General features: G+C 43.9%; 1 protein-coding gene across 6 annotated transcripts; it reads left to right on the top strand.

The window, feature by feature from the left end:
• The first annotated feature begins 106 nt into the window (after window positions 1-106).
• LOC142107211 (cryptochrome-1-like) lies at window positions 107-13,256 on the top strand. 6 transcript variants are annotated; one of them, XM_075190460.1, is made up of 11 exons: window positions 107-184; window positions 1,660-1,886; window positions 2,374-2,568; window positions 3,390-3,508; window positions 5,846-6,000; window positions 6,214-6,354; window positions 7,685-7,852; window positions 8,363-8,503; window positions 9,233-9,384; window positions 9,653-9,888; window positions 10,824-11,829. In XM_075190460.1, the coding sequence occupies exons 2-11, from the start codon at window positions 1,672-1,674 to the stop codon at window positions 10,949-10,951; spliced, it is 1,650 nt and encodes a 549-aa protein (XP_075046561.1). In that variant the 5' UTR covers window positions 107-184; window positions 1,660-1,671; the 3' UTR covers window positions 10,952-11,829. The 6 variants fall into 6 exon arrangements, with proteins under 6 accessions (XP_075046561.1, XP_075046562.1, XP_075046563.1 ...); XM_075190461.1 differs by lacking the exon at window positions 107-184 and adding an exon at window positions 1,387-1,417 and having other exon boundaries at window positions 1,658-1,886; XM_075190462.1 differs by lacking the exon at window positions 107-184 and adding an exon at window positions 1,529-1,545 and having other exon boundaries at window positions 1,658-1,886.
• The last annotated feature ends 1,170 nt before the right edge of the window (window positions 13,257-14,426 follow it).

The raw sequence follows: 14,426 nt of genomic DNA, 5'->3' as shown, positions 1-14,426 counted from the left end.
ACCTCCTCCCTCCTCCACAGACTGGTCGTTAACAGCTGGAGGCGGGGTCACTCTGTCTTCTGATTGGACGGCTGGCGGAGGCCCCGCCCTGTGTGTAACCGAGTGTTTTATAACAGCTCGTGGAGTGTGACGTCACGTTATCCGGTCCTTCATCCGGGTCCCTGTGTGAGAGGCTGATACTCAGGTAATACTGCAGTACTGATACTACTAATACTCCTGTAATACGGTACTGTAATACTACACCAGTACTGATACTACTAGTACTCCTGTAATACGGTACTGTAATACTACACCAGTACTGATACTACTAGTACTCCTGTAATACGGTACTGTAATACTACACCAGTACTGATACTACTAATACTACACTTTGTTTCAGCAATACTAGACTATTACACTTATAATACTAGACTACTCCTCCTATCATACTGCTGCACTAACCCTACACTGCTACTCTGCTAATACCAGCACTGCCATCATCCATCCCATGGTGCCCTGTATGGTGGATAATCTATATCACCAGGGATGTATCTCTGACACCCTCCCTGTATATCCCTATAGCTGTATATATATATATATATATGTGACACCGCACAGGACGCTGCCGCCATGGGCCACGGCTCCATCCACTGGTGCCCTGTATGGTGGATAATCTATATCACCAGGGATGTATCACTGACACCCTCCCTGTATATCCCTATAGCTGTATATATATATATATATGTGACACCCTCCCTGTATATCCCTATAGCTGTATATATATATATATGTGACACCCTCCCTGTATATCCCTATAGCTGTATATATATATATATATATATATATATATGTATGTGACACCCTCCCTGTATATCCCTATAGCTGTATATATATATATATATATATATATATATATATATATATATATATATATATATATGTGACACCCTCCCTGTATATCCCTATAGCTGTATATATATATATATATATATATATATGTATGTGACACCCTCCCTGTATATCCCTATAGCTGTATATATATATATATATATATATATGTGACACCCTCCCTGTATATCCCTATAGCTGTATATATATATATATATATATATGTGACACCCTCCCTGTATATCCCTATAGCTGTATATATATATATATATATATATATATATATATATATATATATATATATATATATATATATATGTGACACCCTCCCTGTATATCCCTATAGCTGTATATATATATATATGTGACACCCTCCCTGTATATCCCTATAGCTGTATATATATATATATATATGTGACACCCTCCCTGTATATCCCTATAGCTGTATATATATATATATATATATATATATATATGTGACACCCTCCCTGTATATCCCTATAGCTGTATATATATATATATATATATATATATATATGTGACACCCTCCCTGTATATCCCTATAGCTGTATATATATATATATATATATATATATATATATATATATATATGTGACACCCTCCCTGTATATCCCTATAGCTGTATATATATATATATATATATATGTGACACCCTCCCTGTATATCCCTATAGCTGTATATATATATATATATATATATATATATATATGTGACACCCTCCCTGTATATCCCTATAGCTGTATATATATATATATATGTGACACCGCACAGGACGCTGCTGTCATGGGCCACCGCTCCATCCACTGGTTCAGGAAGGGGCTGCGTCTCCACGATAACCCGGCCCTGCTGGCAGCCATCAGGGACTCCGCCGAGCTGTACCCCATCTTCATCCTGGACCCCTGGTTCCCCAGGAACATGGGAGTGAGCGCCAACCGCTGGAGATTCCTCATCGAGGCCCTGAAGGATCTGGATGAGAACCTGAAGAAAATCAGCAGCAGGTACCAGGGGCTGGTGTCAGGGTTTATATACCGGGGGCTGCAGGGGGGCCCTGTGGCCCTTCTGCTCCGGGGCCATGACATTCTCCGTCAGGGTTTATTTTGTAAATACACCTTCTTAAATGAGATATTCAAATTTATTTTCTCTAAAATAAAAAAAAAAGTTATATAATGTATATTTCTGGGAACGAGCGTACAAAATGAGCCCCCTAATCTATGTATGATGTTACCAGACAGCTGGTCGGCATTGTGCGAGGACCCCTGTCCTGTTCTTCCTTAAAGGGTAACCCCGCTGATAATAGGACTTCAAGGAGCCAGCATAATGATTTGAATTAGGTAACTTTATTTTTCAGTGGCGTTATGCTGGACGGATGGATCCGTTTCATACTCCTAATGTAGAGTACAAAAGGCCGTGTATATGATATGTTTCTGTATGATGGCAGATTGTCAGCTCTTCTGGTTCACGCTTTGCTCATTATGTTCTTTGCAGATTGTTTGTGGTGAGAGGGAAACCGGCGGAGGTCTTCCCCCTGCTGTTCGAGAAGTGGAAGGTGACCCGTCTGACCTTTGAAGTGGACACGGAGCCGTACTCGAGGCAGCGGGATGCGGAGGTGGAGAGGCTGGCGGATCAACACCATGTGGAAGTGGTTCAGAGGGTGTCGAACACCCTGTATGATATAGACAGGTGAGTCCTGCCTGCTCGCTGCGGACTTGTGCAAGGCAAGTGGTGTATTAGAGGCAGCGGCTCCCCCTAGTGTCGGTGCATCGCATTGGACGTGGAAACAGATATGCTCCTGGACTGTGTATTGAGTACAATTGTGTCTATGTTGTGCCGAAAATGCTACAAGACCCAGGAATGCACACAGGTCTTCAGTAGAACTACCTTTTTGTTTTTTTACAAAAAAGGTGGAGCTGATTGACGTTTTGGGGCGTGGGCCCTGATCACCTTTCCCGAACCAGAACTCTCCAGGGGAGTTCTGCTGGAGACATAACCCGTGTGCATTCCTTGTGGTTACAATTTTATGGTTTATCTGGGAGGGAATCATAACTCTGACTCATAACAGGTAAACATACTTATATCTCTTGCTGGTGTGTACTGGTGTGTGCCGTGTTTATAATAATGTGTTGTATCTGAGGACAACAGTGGAGTCAGTAGAGTTCCCCTTTAATGTTACACACTACGGAGCAGTGATCATACACATGGCTAATGGAGGGAAGACGGGGTGACGCAGGAACGGAGCTTTCACTATTCATTCATCCTCATGTATATAAACATTATATTGTGCGTAGGGATCACCGATCCCTATTTAAATTGTGGTCAGTTTGCGTTCACCATGAGACAAACGCAGCGCAGAGCATTGGACCACGGGTACACGTGGGTGCAGCCTGGGACGGTCTAATAACTGTATCTCTGCTGCGTTTCTTCCAGTAATCCGGTAACGCTCCCCTTTATTTAAGCTATTAGTTGTTATTGTGCTGTATGTAACGCCACTCCTTGTCCTGCAGGGTCATCGCCGAAAACAATGGGAAGCCCCCTCTGACCTATGTCCGCCTGCAAACCGTCTTGGCGTCTATAGGCCCCCCGAAACGCCCGTGCCATGCTCCGACGATAGAAACCGTGACAGGTACAGATTGAGCGATTCCTTCTCATCAGGTGTCGTTACGAAGCAGTTTCTGATTCAGGGCGGATGTAATGACTGTTCAGCCTGAAGTATCTGCTAATAATAGCCGTCTTTATATGTCTTATACCAAAGCACATAATAGTCTCAGTGTATGCTTAGCTATGACAGCTACCAAAAGTGATTTACTTACCAGATAGAGAACTCTGAGCCAGAGACAATAGCAGCATTGTGGAAAGTATATGTGTGTACACACGGGTGGTATTATAAACTGTTACAGCTCGAAGTCCTTTCTTCCTTCCTTCCATTTAGAAGTAATGTATTAAAAATACTGGGCCTGATGCATCACGGTGCACACTGAGCGCACCCTGTGTTTGTTTTAGAACATGCGTAAATTAGCTCCACACACTACCGAAATTATCAAGGCATGGATCTGAAGACAGGTGCGCTGTACCTATGTGAATTATAGATTCGCAAAATAATGCACCGGAAAAATAAATATAGAATTTGTGTCACCAGTTAATAATATAATATAGGCATTAATGAAAAACAGTAACACCTCCCCCCCCTCATGAAATACATTAGGATGAACTTAATGTCTACTGAAACACATTGTTAGAGTTGCTCCTGATACAAACACATGTTCTAGCTGTATACACAGCCATCATCACTAGTAATCAGCACTTATACCTGACCTGTAGCTGCTGATACAGACACATGTTCTAGCTGTATACACAGCCATCATCACTAGTAATCAGCACTTACACCTGACCCGTAGCTGCTGATACAAACACATGTTCTAGCTGTATACACAGCCATCATCACTAGTAATCAGCACTTACACCTGACCTGTAGCTGCTGATACAAACACATGTTCTAGCTGTATACACAGCCGTCATCACTAGTAATCAGCACTTACACCTGACCTGTAGCTGCTGATACAAACACATGTTCTAGCTGTATACACAGCCATCATCACTAGTAATCAGCACTTATACCTGACCTGTAGCTGCTGATACAGACACATGTTCTAGCTGTATACACAGCCATCATCACTAGTAATCAGCACTTACACCTGACCCGTAGCTGCTGATACAAACACATGTTCTAGCTGTATACACAGCCATCATCACTAGTAATCAGCACTTACACCTGACCTGTAGCTGCTGATACAAACACATGTTCTAGCTGTATACACAGCCGTCATCACTAGTAATCAGCACTTACACCTGACCTGTAGCTGCTGATACAAACACATGTTCTAGCTGTATACACAGCCGTCATCACTAGTAATCAGCACTTACACCTGACCTGTAGCTGCTGATACAGACACATGTTCTAGCTGTATACACAGCCGTCATCACTAGTAATCAGCACTTACACCTGCCCTGTAGCTGCTGATACAGACACATGTTCTAGCTGTATACACAGCGGTCATCACTAGTAATCAGCACTTACACCTGACCTGTAGCTGCTGATACAGACACATGTTCTAGCTGTATACACAGCCGTCATCACTAGTAATCAGCACTTACACCTGACCTGTAGCTGCTGATACAGACACATGTTCTAGCTGTATACACAGCCGTCATCACTAGTAATCAGCACTTACACCTGCCCTGTAGCTGCTGATACAGACACATGTTCTAGCTGTATACACAGCCGTCATCACTAGTAATCACCACTTACACCTGACCTGTAGCTGCTGATACAGACACATGTTCTAGCTGTATACACAGCCGTCATCACTAGTAATCAGCACTTACACCTGACCTGTAGCTGCTGATACAGACACATGTTCTAGCTGTATACACAGCCGTCATCACTAGTAATCAGCACTTACACCTGCCCTGTAGCTGCTGATACAAACACATGTTCTAGCTGTATACACAGCCGTCATCACTAGTAATCAGCACTTACACCTGACCTGTAGCTTTGGAGTAGAGTTTGGCACTCCCTACTGTACCTTGAATACAGCAAAACGCCCCATTTACTCCCCGAAATTAGGCTGTAGTATGTGTCTTTTGCTCTTGAAAACGGAACGGACAGGGCTGCGTTTACTGGCGTATGGTTTGGATCTGGACATGCGCAGTGATTTTGCGTATGATGCACTCAAAATCAGTCACTGCGTCCATCAGGCCTAATGTGTCTTGTACATTTTAGCTGATCGATGTTGCGCTGATGCATCAGACAGACTTTAGTGTACAAGGTTTTCCTATTCTGTATATAAAACATTTCCCACGCTGATCATACAGCGACTATCACAGATCGCAGGTGGCTGTGGATGTGTGCTCCAGTTATTAGTCATTGTTCAATCGGCTCTTTCACTCCCCGCTCCATCAGATTGCCGCACGCCGTGGAAGGCGTCCTACGAGGAGAAATATGGGATCCCCACATTGGAGGAGCTGGGACAAGACGTCAAGGAGCTCGGACCACACTTGTATCCTGGGGGAGAGAGCGAGGCACTGCGACGGCTGGACCATCACATGAAGAAAACGGTCAGGACCCGGACCGGCAACTCTGGCATTCACCGGAGGTGTTGGGGTGCCTTAGAGTAGCTGGCTATGGCCCCGTAGACAGACACAAAGGCGAACAGCCTTCCCCTCCCTCATGCCAGTGACCTTCTATGTAATAGATAAAACAAATAATAGAGATATATTAATGTAGTTTTTATGCTAATATTGTGACATTTTTGTCCTCTTTGCCCTCAGACGTGGGTGTGTAACTTTAAGAAGCCGGAGACAGAACCTAACTCTCTAACACCCAGTACCACTGTGCTGAGCCCCTACATGAAGTTCGGATGTCTGTCTGCGCGCACCTTTTACTGGAAACTGGCAGAGATCTACCAGGGGGTGAGACAAAGTCACTAACCGGCTTATATAATCATAAACACAAATGGCAGTGCTTATACGGTGTGATAGAAAGCAGGTGCAGCTGTGCCCTCAGGCTAGCAGCACCCATCTTGTGCCCCCACGCGTTTCTGCTCTACCGTCAAGCAGACTTTTATTTTGTGGGTGGTTGTGTTACCTGGATTGATTGTTTTTAATAGATACAATTTTATGGTCCTTTTATAGGCTAGTGCCACGCAGGCACTTTGCATATTTCAGGCCCAGGAATCCAGAGCTTTCACAATGCAACTTGTTGCTACATGAGCGTGGATACTCCTAATGAACATTGCCCGCAGCAATCACAGAGCGTATCCGTGTGCATGAAGCTGGAGTTTACACTGTGTGTATGTGCAGTGTATAAGTCTGATCCCGGAGATATCTGGGTACACAAAGTGCCTACATGTCACTACCTTAAAAAAAATTTTATAAAACTATTTTAAAAATAATCAACCCAGGTAAGAAACTTGAAGAATCGCAGCCACGGAATAGAAGTATCAGTGATGGCGCTGAGGGGAGCAGTGATTTGTAAACATGACGTTCGCTTGTTTGGTACGACCAGCCCTATGTGTTATAAGCAGTAATAGATCTCTGTACTTCTGTGTTGTCTTTTACATATAAAGTGATCATCCTAAGCTTCGGCTGTAAATGTTATCACTCATGGATAAAGTTCATCTCCCTTCCTGTAGTTTTATGTCCAACAGACTAACCAGTAGATACTTCATCCAGATACAAATGTATTCATGTTATATCAGTATAAAGTGTTATGTTCATTAGTAGCTAGAAATAGTTTCTTACAATACGTCATCTGAAACAAACACTGTTGGTATAAATGTAGATAGGACAGGAAGCCGTGTTCCAGTCGTGTCGAGTTTGGCTTAGAGTTGGCGTTCGTGATTTGTTCAGATATAGTTTAATTTATTTTAGATTCCGCCATATCTGTGTATATCATCGGATCATGCTTTATGACTTGACATCTGTATGGGTCAGATATGAAGTAATGGTAGTTTTGTAGGTAAATACACAGCGCAGCCTGGTTAGTAGATGTCACAGACGTCCTAGCTCTGGAACCCTGTGCACTGATGTCCTCCCATACGATTGAGAGAGTCAATTGGTTGCTTAAACATGTAGCAACCAATTGGATGTTTGCTTCTATTAGTCAGACTTGTCCCATACACATGATAGCTAAGATCTGATAGGTGCTGTAACCCAACGCAACCAATCTGCTATTTCCGCTATGTCATTACGTTGAAGATAAAAGGGCAGATTAAATCCTCTGATCTCTTGCGTCTCTCAGAAGAAGCACTCCAGCCCCCCCGTGTCACTCCACGGACAGCTGCTGTGGCGAGAGTTCTTTTACACAGCGGGGGCCGGGATCCCCAACTTCAACAGGATGGAAGGAAATCCCGTCTGCGTCCAGGTCGATTGGGCTGAGAACAAGGAGCATCTCCAAGCGTGGAGTGAGGTGAGTAACATGGAGGACTTACAGACCCTGATTGGTGGAACGGCTCCGCGGAGGCGGGACTCTGTCTGTACGTTAACCTATTGGCACGCCAAGGTGTAACTGTACATGCTCTGTACCTATCCGGCCAGTGTGCGCAGGTGCTCTCGTAGCAGCGACCTACCCCCTATAAGAACCTGGCAGTGACGGCCCCTGATTCTTGTGTAGCTGCTGGGAAACCTAAAAAGTGGTTCCTCACCGTTGGATCCCCCTTGCCATCTATTGAACGCTGTAAAATCGCCAATATTTGTGGGATAACAATAACAAGGGGCAAAACGATGGGTCATTTTATTTTTCTAGGTTTTGGTAATTATTCTTATTCTCTCCTGTAATAATCTAAATTAAAATAATAAATAAAATGTATAATTAGTACTATGTGTCCCAGAAAGGGCGCACATTGCATGTTAATAGAACAGTGCATCTCTTCAGGATATCCTGGTTTAGTCCTCCTCATGTTACTCTTCTCTCTCCCAGGGTAGAACCGGTTACCCCTTCATCGACGCCATCATGACTCAGCTGAGGACGGAGGGCTGGATTCACCACCTGGCTCGGCACGCCGTCGCCTGTTTCCTGACACGTGGGGACTTGTGGATATCGTGGGAAGAAGGTCAAAAGGTCAGGTTAAAGGGAATAAAATGGAAGCCTTATCTCCAGAACATAATCTGATCTGATGAACGCATCAATGTGTGTGACCATTGTCCTCTAACTGGAAGCTGTCTGCGCTGTCAGGGTCGCCCTGCACAGCAAGTTATGTTTCTCACGTGCCCGTTTATATCGGAAGCACATGGAATAATGCGTCAGGATCTCAGTGACTGTAAAAACGTCCCCTTCCAATGGGAGCAAGTCCACATTTCGGGACTTTCAGCTTAATACAAAACCTGATTACACAAATGTGACAGAGTTTTCACGGTAGCAGTTTCCAAAAGCAACGTGTGTGATATTATGTATATATTTATAGTTGTACGCTCAGCAGACGAATGGGTGTAAAATGCGATGCGCTAGACAGCAACATATTTTGCACTTGGAAAATAACCTTCGCTGTCTGTTTTGTACGCTAAATTACACACATAATAAACAGCACACCATAATGCAGATTGAGAACTAAGGGACAGTTGAGTTTTGTTGCAGAGAATGTTTTTTGTGGGTGGCTCGGTGAGAGTTGGAGGTCACTGACTAATGACACAGAGATCTGGCCTCCGGGATTGTACGTTTCTAGGACCTGCGAGTAGATCTGATCTGTAGATCTCCTCTGCGGCTGATTTTATGTCGTACGGTCAGAAGTGATTCTGTTCTCTGATCTTTCGTCCGGTTTATCTGTCTCTTCCCCCCGTTCTCTACCTGCAGGTGTTTGAGATGCTGCTGCTGGATGCAGACTGGTCGCTAAACGCAGGGAACTGGCAGTGGCTGTCAGCGAGCGCCTTCTTTCACCAGTTCTTCCGCGTGTACTCTCCGGTGGCGTTTGGCAAGAAAACGGACAAGACCGGTGATTACATAAAGTGGGTACAAGTGAAAGATGTCAATTGTACAGCGCTACGAAATTTGCTGTCGCTATATAAATAAATGCAGCTGATGATCCTGTCCTTAAATATTTAGGAAATGTTGGGCCGTAATTAGTTAAAATTAAACGTAATGCAGTTTTAGCATCTGTCGCTATTGTTGGTCAGACTGAAAGGCAATAATCAGAGAATGAATTGGTGATACATTGTTTTGTCCCTGGTACTTGTCAGTTCGCTGATACTTATTCTGTACTTCCTATGTCTGCAGGAAGTATTTGCCGGTTCTGAGGAAGTTTCCAGCTGAATATATCTATGAACCCTGGAAAGCCCCCCGCAGCTTGCAGGAGAGAGCCGGCTGCATCATTGGTAAAGATTACCCCAAACCTATCGTGGTGCACGAGACGGTCAGCAAGCAGAACATCCAACGCATGAAGGCGGCGTACGCAAGGCGATCGGGAGCTGGTGCCGAGCACACACAAGGTCCGAGCGATACAGATAAAAAGGGTAAGAACACAGCCTTTGTTTTCGAGCTGAGGGCATTAGTCGGATAGTCTTATGTAACACACTGTCCATATTAGTGATAGACAGGACCGTTTCCAATGTAACTCATTCTGAAACTACAAACTGCTAAACTAATACCTGTATCACAATGCATTCTGGGACCCAGAGTGTCTCTTATAATATATATCCGTTATGTATTATCACTCTGATCTGATCGCTACGTTGGCTGCTGTCGTATCCGCAGAGCAGCCTTTTCATTCTGTGAACATTACTCTGACCTGCTCAGATCATACAAAGGCTTTGGTGAAAAACACAGAAGGGAAAAAAATAGGGCAAAGAACTGAGTAAAGGTCGCATGACAAGGTTTTGTTTCTAAGACCCCTCGGTTATGTCTCATTTTTGTGGGTTGTTGGGTTAAATTGTACTTTTTGTTTCTTCAATCAAATGTTTAAATAAAACAGATTTTTTATAACCGGCAGAAAGGCATGTCCAAAGCAGTAAATTAAAGTTGTCTGAAAGTGGAAAACCCCTTCAACTAGCTGCACTTTGTACCTCTTATCAGTGATATTACAGCAAGCATAACTGACATTTGTCGTTTGATCTTTTTGCATTGTCTTCCATGACGACGATTCCTGGATATAGGAAGCCAGCTCAGGGGGTGCTATGCTGCAACCCTTCCAAGAGTTTATTACTTTAAAGGAGCAGTGACCAGGAAGGGGGAGAGGTTCCTGTAACGCTCCAGCTGATGTTGCTTTTAAATATACTTTATTTCTCCTTTATCCTTGGGGTACACTGGAATACTGGGTATAGAGTGGTGATTGGAGTTTGGCCACTTTAAATTTAACCAGCAAAAACTCAAGCTCCTCCCCCTACAGCTCAGACTTGTTTAGTGCCTGTGAACTTTTTGTGAACTTTTGTTACAGTTGGTTTTATTTTAGGTGTATGTTTGACGTTGGAATCGGCACCCCTTAGCCGGTGCAGGCTGCAGACATGCCGTGATCGGCACCTTCTTCTGCCAACAGCCAGCCCCCCGGTTGCCTTGTGTAAGGCTGTCACAACATGTTAGCCTTCAAGGCCGGGGGTCTGTTATTCTTCAGCGCTGGTTCCAGGCTCTTTGGACTACGTAGGAGTCAAAGCTTCGGATACATGTGCTGTGACTCAGGGCAGTTCTCAGCGCTCTAGTCAGAGGGCACCAGTTCTTGTGAGGAAGGACCATCCGTTTCCAATCCACCAATACCATGGTGGGGACTTACCTAAACCACCAGGAGTGACCTGGCCATGGGAGGAACCAGCTGGGATATGCGATCCAGGAAGCAAAACCTTCCGGTCATTGCATGTGGAATTGTCCATTCATCCAGAGGATCTTCAGCAGATTGTGGACGGGTGCCAGTAATCGGATGTCACCATGATGGCATCTCAGAGCCCTTCTGCTCCAGGACAGGGGATCTGCAGGCGTTTCTGGAACACGCCATGTCTGTTCTTTGGAATCTCTATCTGATTTACTGCTCTAATAAGAGAGGACGTGATTCATCGCTGGACTGGCCCATCAGGTTCTGGTGCACATGGCAGACTGCCCAGGGAGGCTCCTGCCTGTAAAACCAGATCTATTGAGCCCGGGCCTCTTCCTGCACCAGAGTTAGATGACTTTGGTAATGTTCCAGGCTAACATTGGGGAAAGATAGCCTGTCCCGAAATGTGTGAGGCCACATGTCACTAGATTGGGCGTTTCTTGGTTGTCACAGCCTAGAGCCTCGGCTGAGCACCTATGGCAGAGCGGCCACCTGGTCTTCAGGAAGTTCTATAGATCAAATATTTTTGCATTAAAAAAAGTCAGTTTTGGACATAAGATGCAGCACACCGAAAATTTCTGAGTGTACCCTCCCTCCTGGACAGCTTTGGAACGTCCCGAGTGACCCCCCCCCCCACCCCCCTTCCCCCCCATGGATAAATGAGAACATGAGATATTTGTGCTTGTAATAAACCTGAGCCCAGAGGGGTACACTGCCCCCCCCCCCCCATACATTAATGCTCATTGTTTTTTTTCCCTGTCCTTTTTCCGCTGTTCTCCTTGTTAGGACCCTTGTTCTATCCTCTCCCTCGTATTATACTTCTGCTTCTGTCCTGAGGTTCCCAGGGCACCATTGGGGATATACAGTGGAGGGGACTCTGCCTATAACAGTTGGTATTTCAATGTCCCCATTTCATGTTACACTCGTCGGCCTTTCCTGCCCCCATGTGTGATTACAGAACCAAGTCACTAATGTGGTAATTACATTGCTGAGTGTGTGATATATATTTCTATCTAGTATCTAAATGTAGGTATGTTCTTCATTCACTATCTACCCTTTATGCACATTTATCGTGGCATGGTAAAATGTGGCACTCTGGAGTCAGACTGTATCTGGGTTACACTGACGAGTGTTTTGTGTAAATCCACCGAAGATGAGACCATTATAAGAGCAGGATTTACCACTAGTGTATAACATGTTCCTCATGTATTGGTCACATCTAAGATGTAAGGTTGTGGCTCATTAAGAGAAAAACTCTGTAAAACGATAAAGAATCTAATCTGTTTAATTGCAGGAGAGAAGAGGAAGCGTCTGTCTGTGGCTGAGCTCTTTACAAAGAAAAAGAAGTAAGTTGTGAATCGGAAACACGGCTAAGAAATCGTTTGTGCCACAGCCATGGTTCGTGGTGGCCACCGAGAGCCTTTAAACTAAAAAATATTCAGTGGCTCCATTTACAACACACCCTCGCTGGACACCACAAAATACTTTGGTTTCATGGAGCAAACTGCCTGGAGATCTGCTTCTCTCCCATCTGTGTCCCAGCGCAGGGCGACTGCACCGATCAGCGCATGGATTAATACTCAAACAGGAAGGGATTGTTTTTGGATTCAGAAAATGTAACAACTGGATATGGCGGGACAGAGCTGCACTCAGAAAGTGAGCAAAAATGTATGCATGTAATGTAGTTTTTTTTTTATCCTTTATACGTGTCTTTTATACAGGTGTAGGATACTAAGGGGTATATTTACTAAACTGCAGGTTTGAAAAGTGGAGACGTTGCCTATAGCAACCAATCATTCTTGCTGTTATTTTATAAAATGTACTAAATAAATGATATCTAGAATCTGACTTTCATGCCATGAAACCTCCAACTACACTGTTTACAGGTCCAATCCCCTCTAACCATAAGTCACTCAGTGTCTCTATACAACGGACACATGTGGGTAGATTTACTAAAGTTTAATTTTGTTGGATGCATCGAAACGGTCGCTGGTGATTCTATTCAGCAGTTTGCAGGGGGCTTCAAAACCCCTAATTCACATGTGGTTTAGGGGAAACCTCCATTAGTGAAAAAAAAACAAACTTTGGTTCATGATTATTAAGTATAAACATATCTTTGTTCTAATTTATTTACTGATGTGTACATGTTTGACATTCTTCAATAAAGAAATATAAAAAAAACAAAAAAAAAAACAAACTTCAGTACCGGCCGTGCTAATTAGCATTGTTCCCGTCCTCTAGGGGAAGGGTAGGTGCCCGGCCCAGTGATTACCAAGGGGGGAAAAAGGTGCCCCTCTATACTAATAAAATAATTTGTGCCCCCTTTAGAAAGTAATAAATGATGCCCCCTTATTGCTGTAGTGTAGTTGAGGTACAGTTACCGGCCATCTTCATTTCTTGATCCTGGGGTTTCGGCAATCTCACCTCTGTTTTTGCAGTTTGTGAAACCGCAGCTTAATAAATCTCCCGATCTGTATTCTTTACATATTCAGAATCAGGACAGTGATGTGTAATACGTTACTTCTCCTGCAGTTTGTCCTTAATTGGGAGGTTTTCACAAAATGACTAAAGTGTTCCCAAGTGACACAATATCTCACAGCGCAGCCACATAAGGGAACAGAGACTTATAGGACACCCCGAATCCTCTTCATATTATACAGCTACAAAACATGCTGTTACCACAAACAAAAACGTTTACTCTGCACACGGTCTGTTCCAGGAACGTGTTCAACGAATGTATCTGATTATTATTGGTAATAACGGCGCATCGATTGGTTCCTGACACTTTTTTTTTTATTTTCTTTCATTTGTAACTCTTATGAATTAAACCAAACTCTGTTACAGCTGTTGTACCATTTACACCCATCCAGGTTACAGAAACAGAATAAACATCTATTTTCAGTACTTTTGTTTCCGTACACAATTCTTTTTATAAGATTGCGGAGCTCTTTGCTTAATATTATTTGCTTGTTTTTTTTTTGGTTTCTGCACAAACTAGACCTTGTTCTTATGGGTGATGCCGTCATTTCTAGCGTTACTGCCAATCACTGGGACGTGCACTTCTACCCCGGGCTTATGGGATGGCCCGATTGGTCCAGGGACCAGAAGGCCTGAACAGTGACGGAATTTCGGACACCTCAGACAGACAGTCTTGCGCCTGTAGATCCTAGATGCCATTCAAGGGCTAGAAAGGCGTCCTAGATGGGAGTCATACAGTCTTATGTCTAGATCCACCTTGGAGGGGGCAGTATG

Source organism: Mixophyes fleayi, chromosome 11 (genome assembly GCF_038048845.1).
Source record: "Mixophyes fleayi isolate aMixFle1 chromosome 11, aMixFle1.hap1, whole genome shotgun sequence".
NCBI lineage: Eukaryota > Metazoa > Chordata > Amphibia > Anura > Limnodynastidae > Mixophyes > Mixophyes fleayi.
This window is presented reverse-complemented; position numbering and strand designations above follow the sequence as displayed.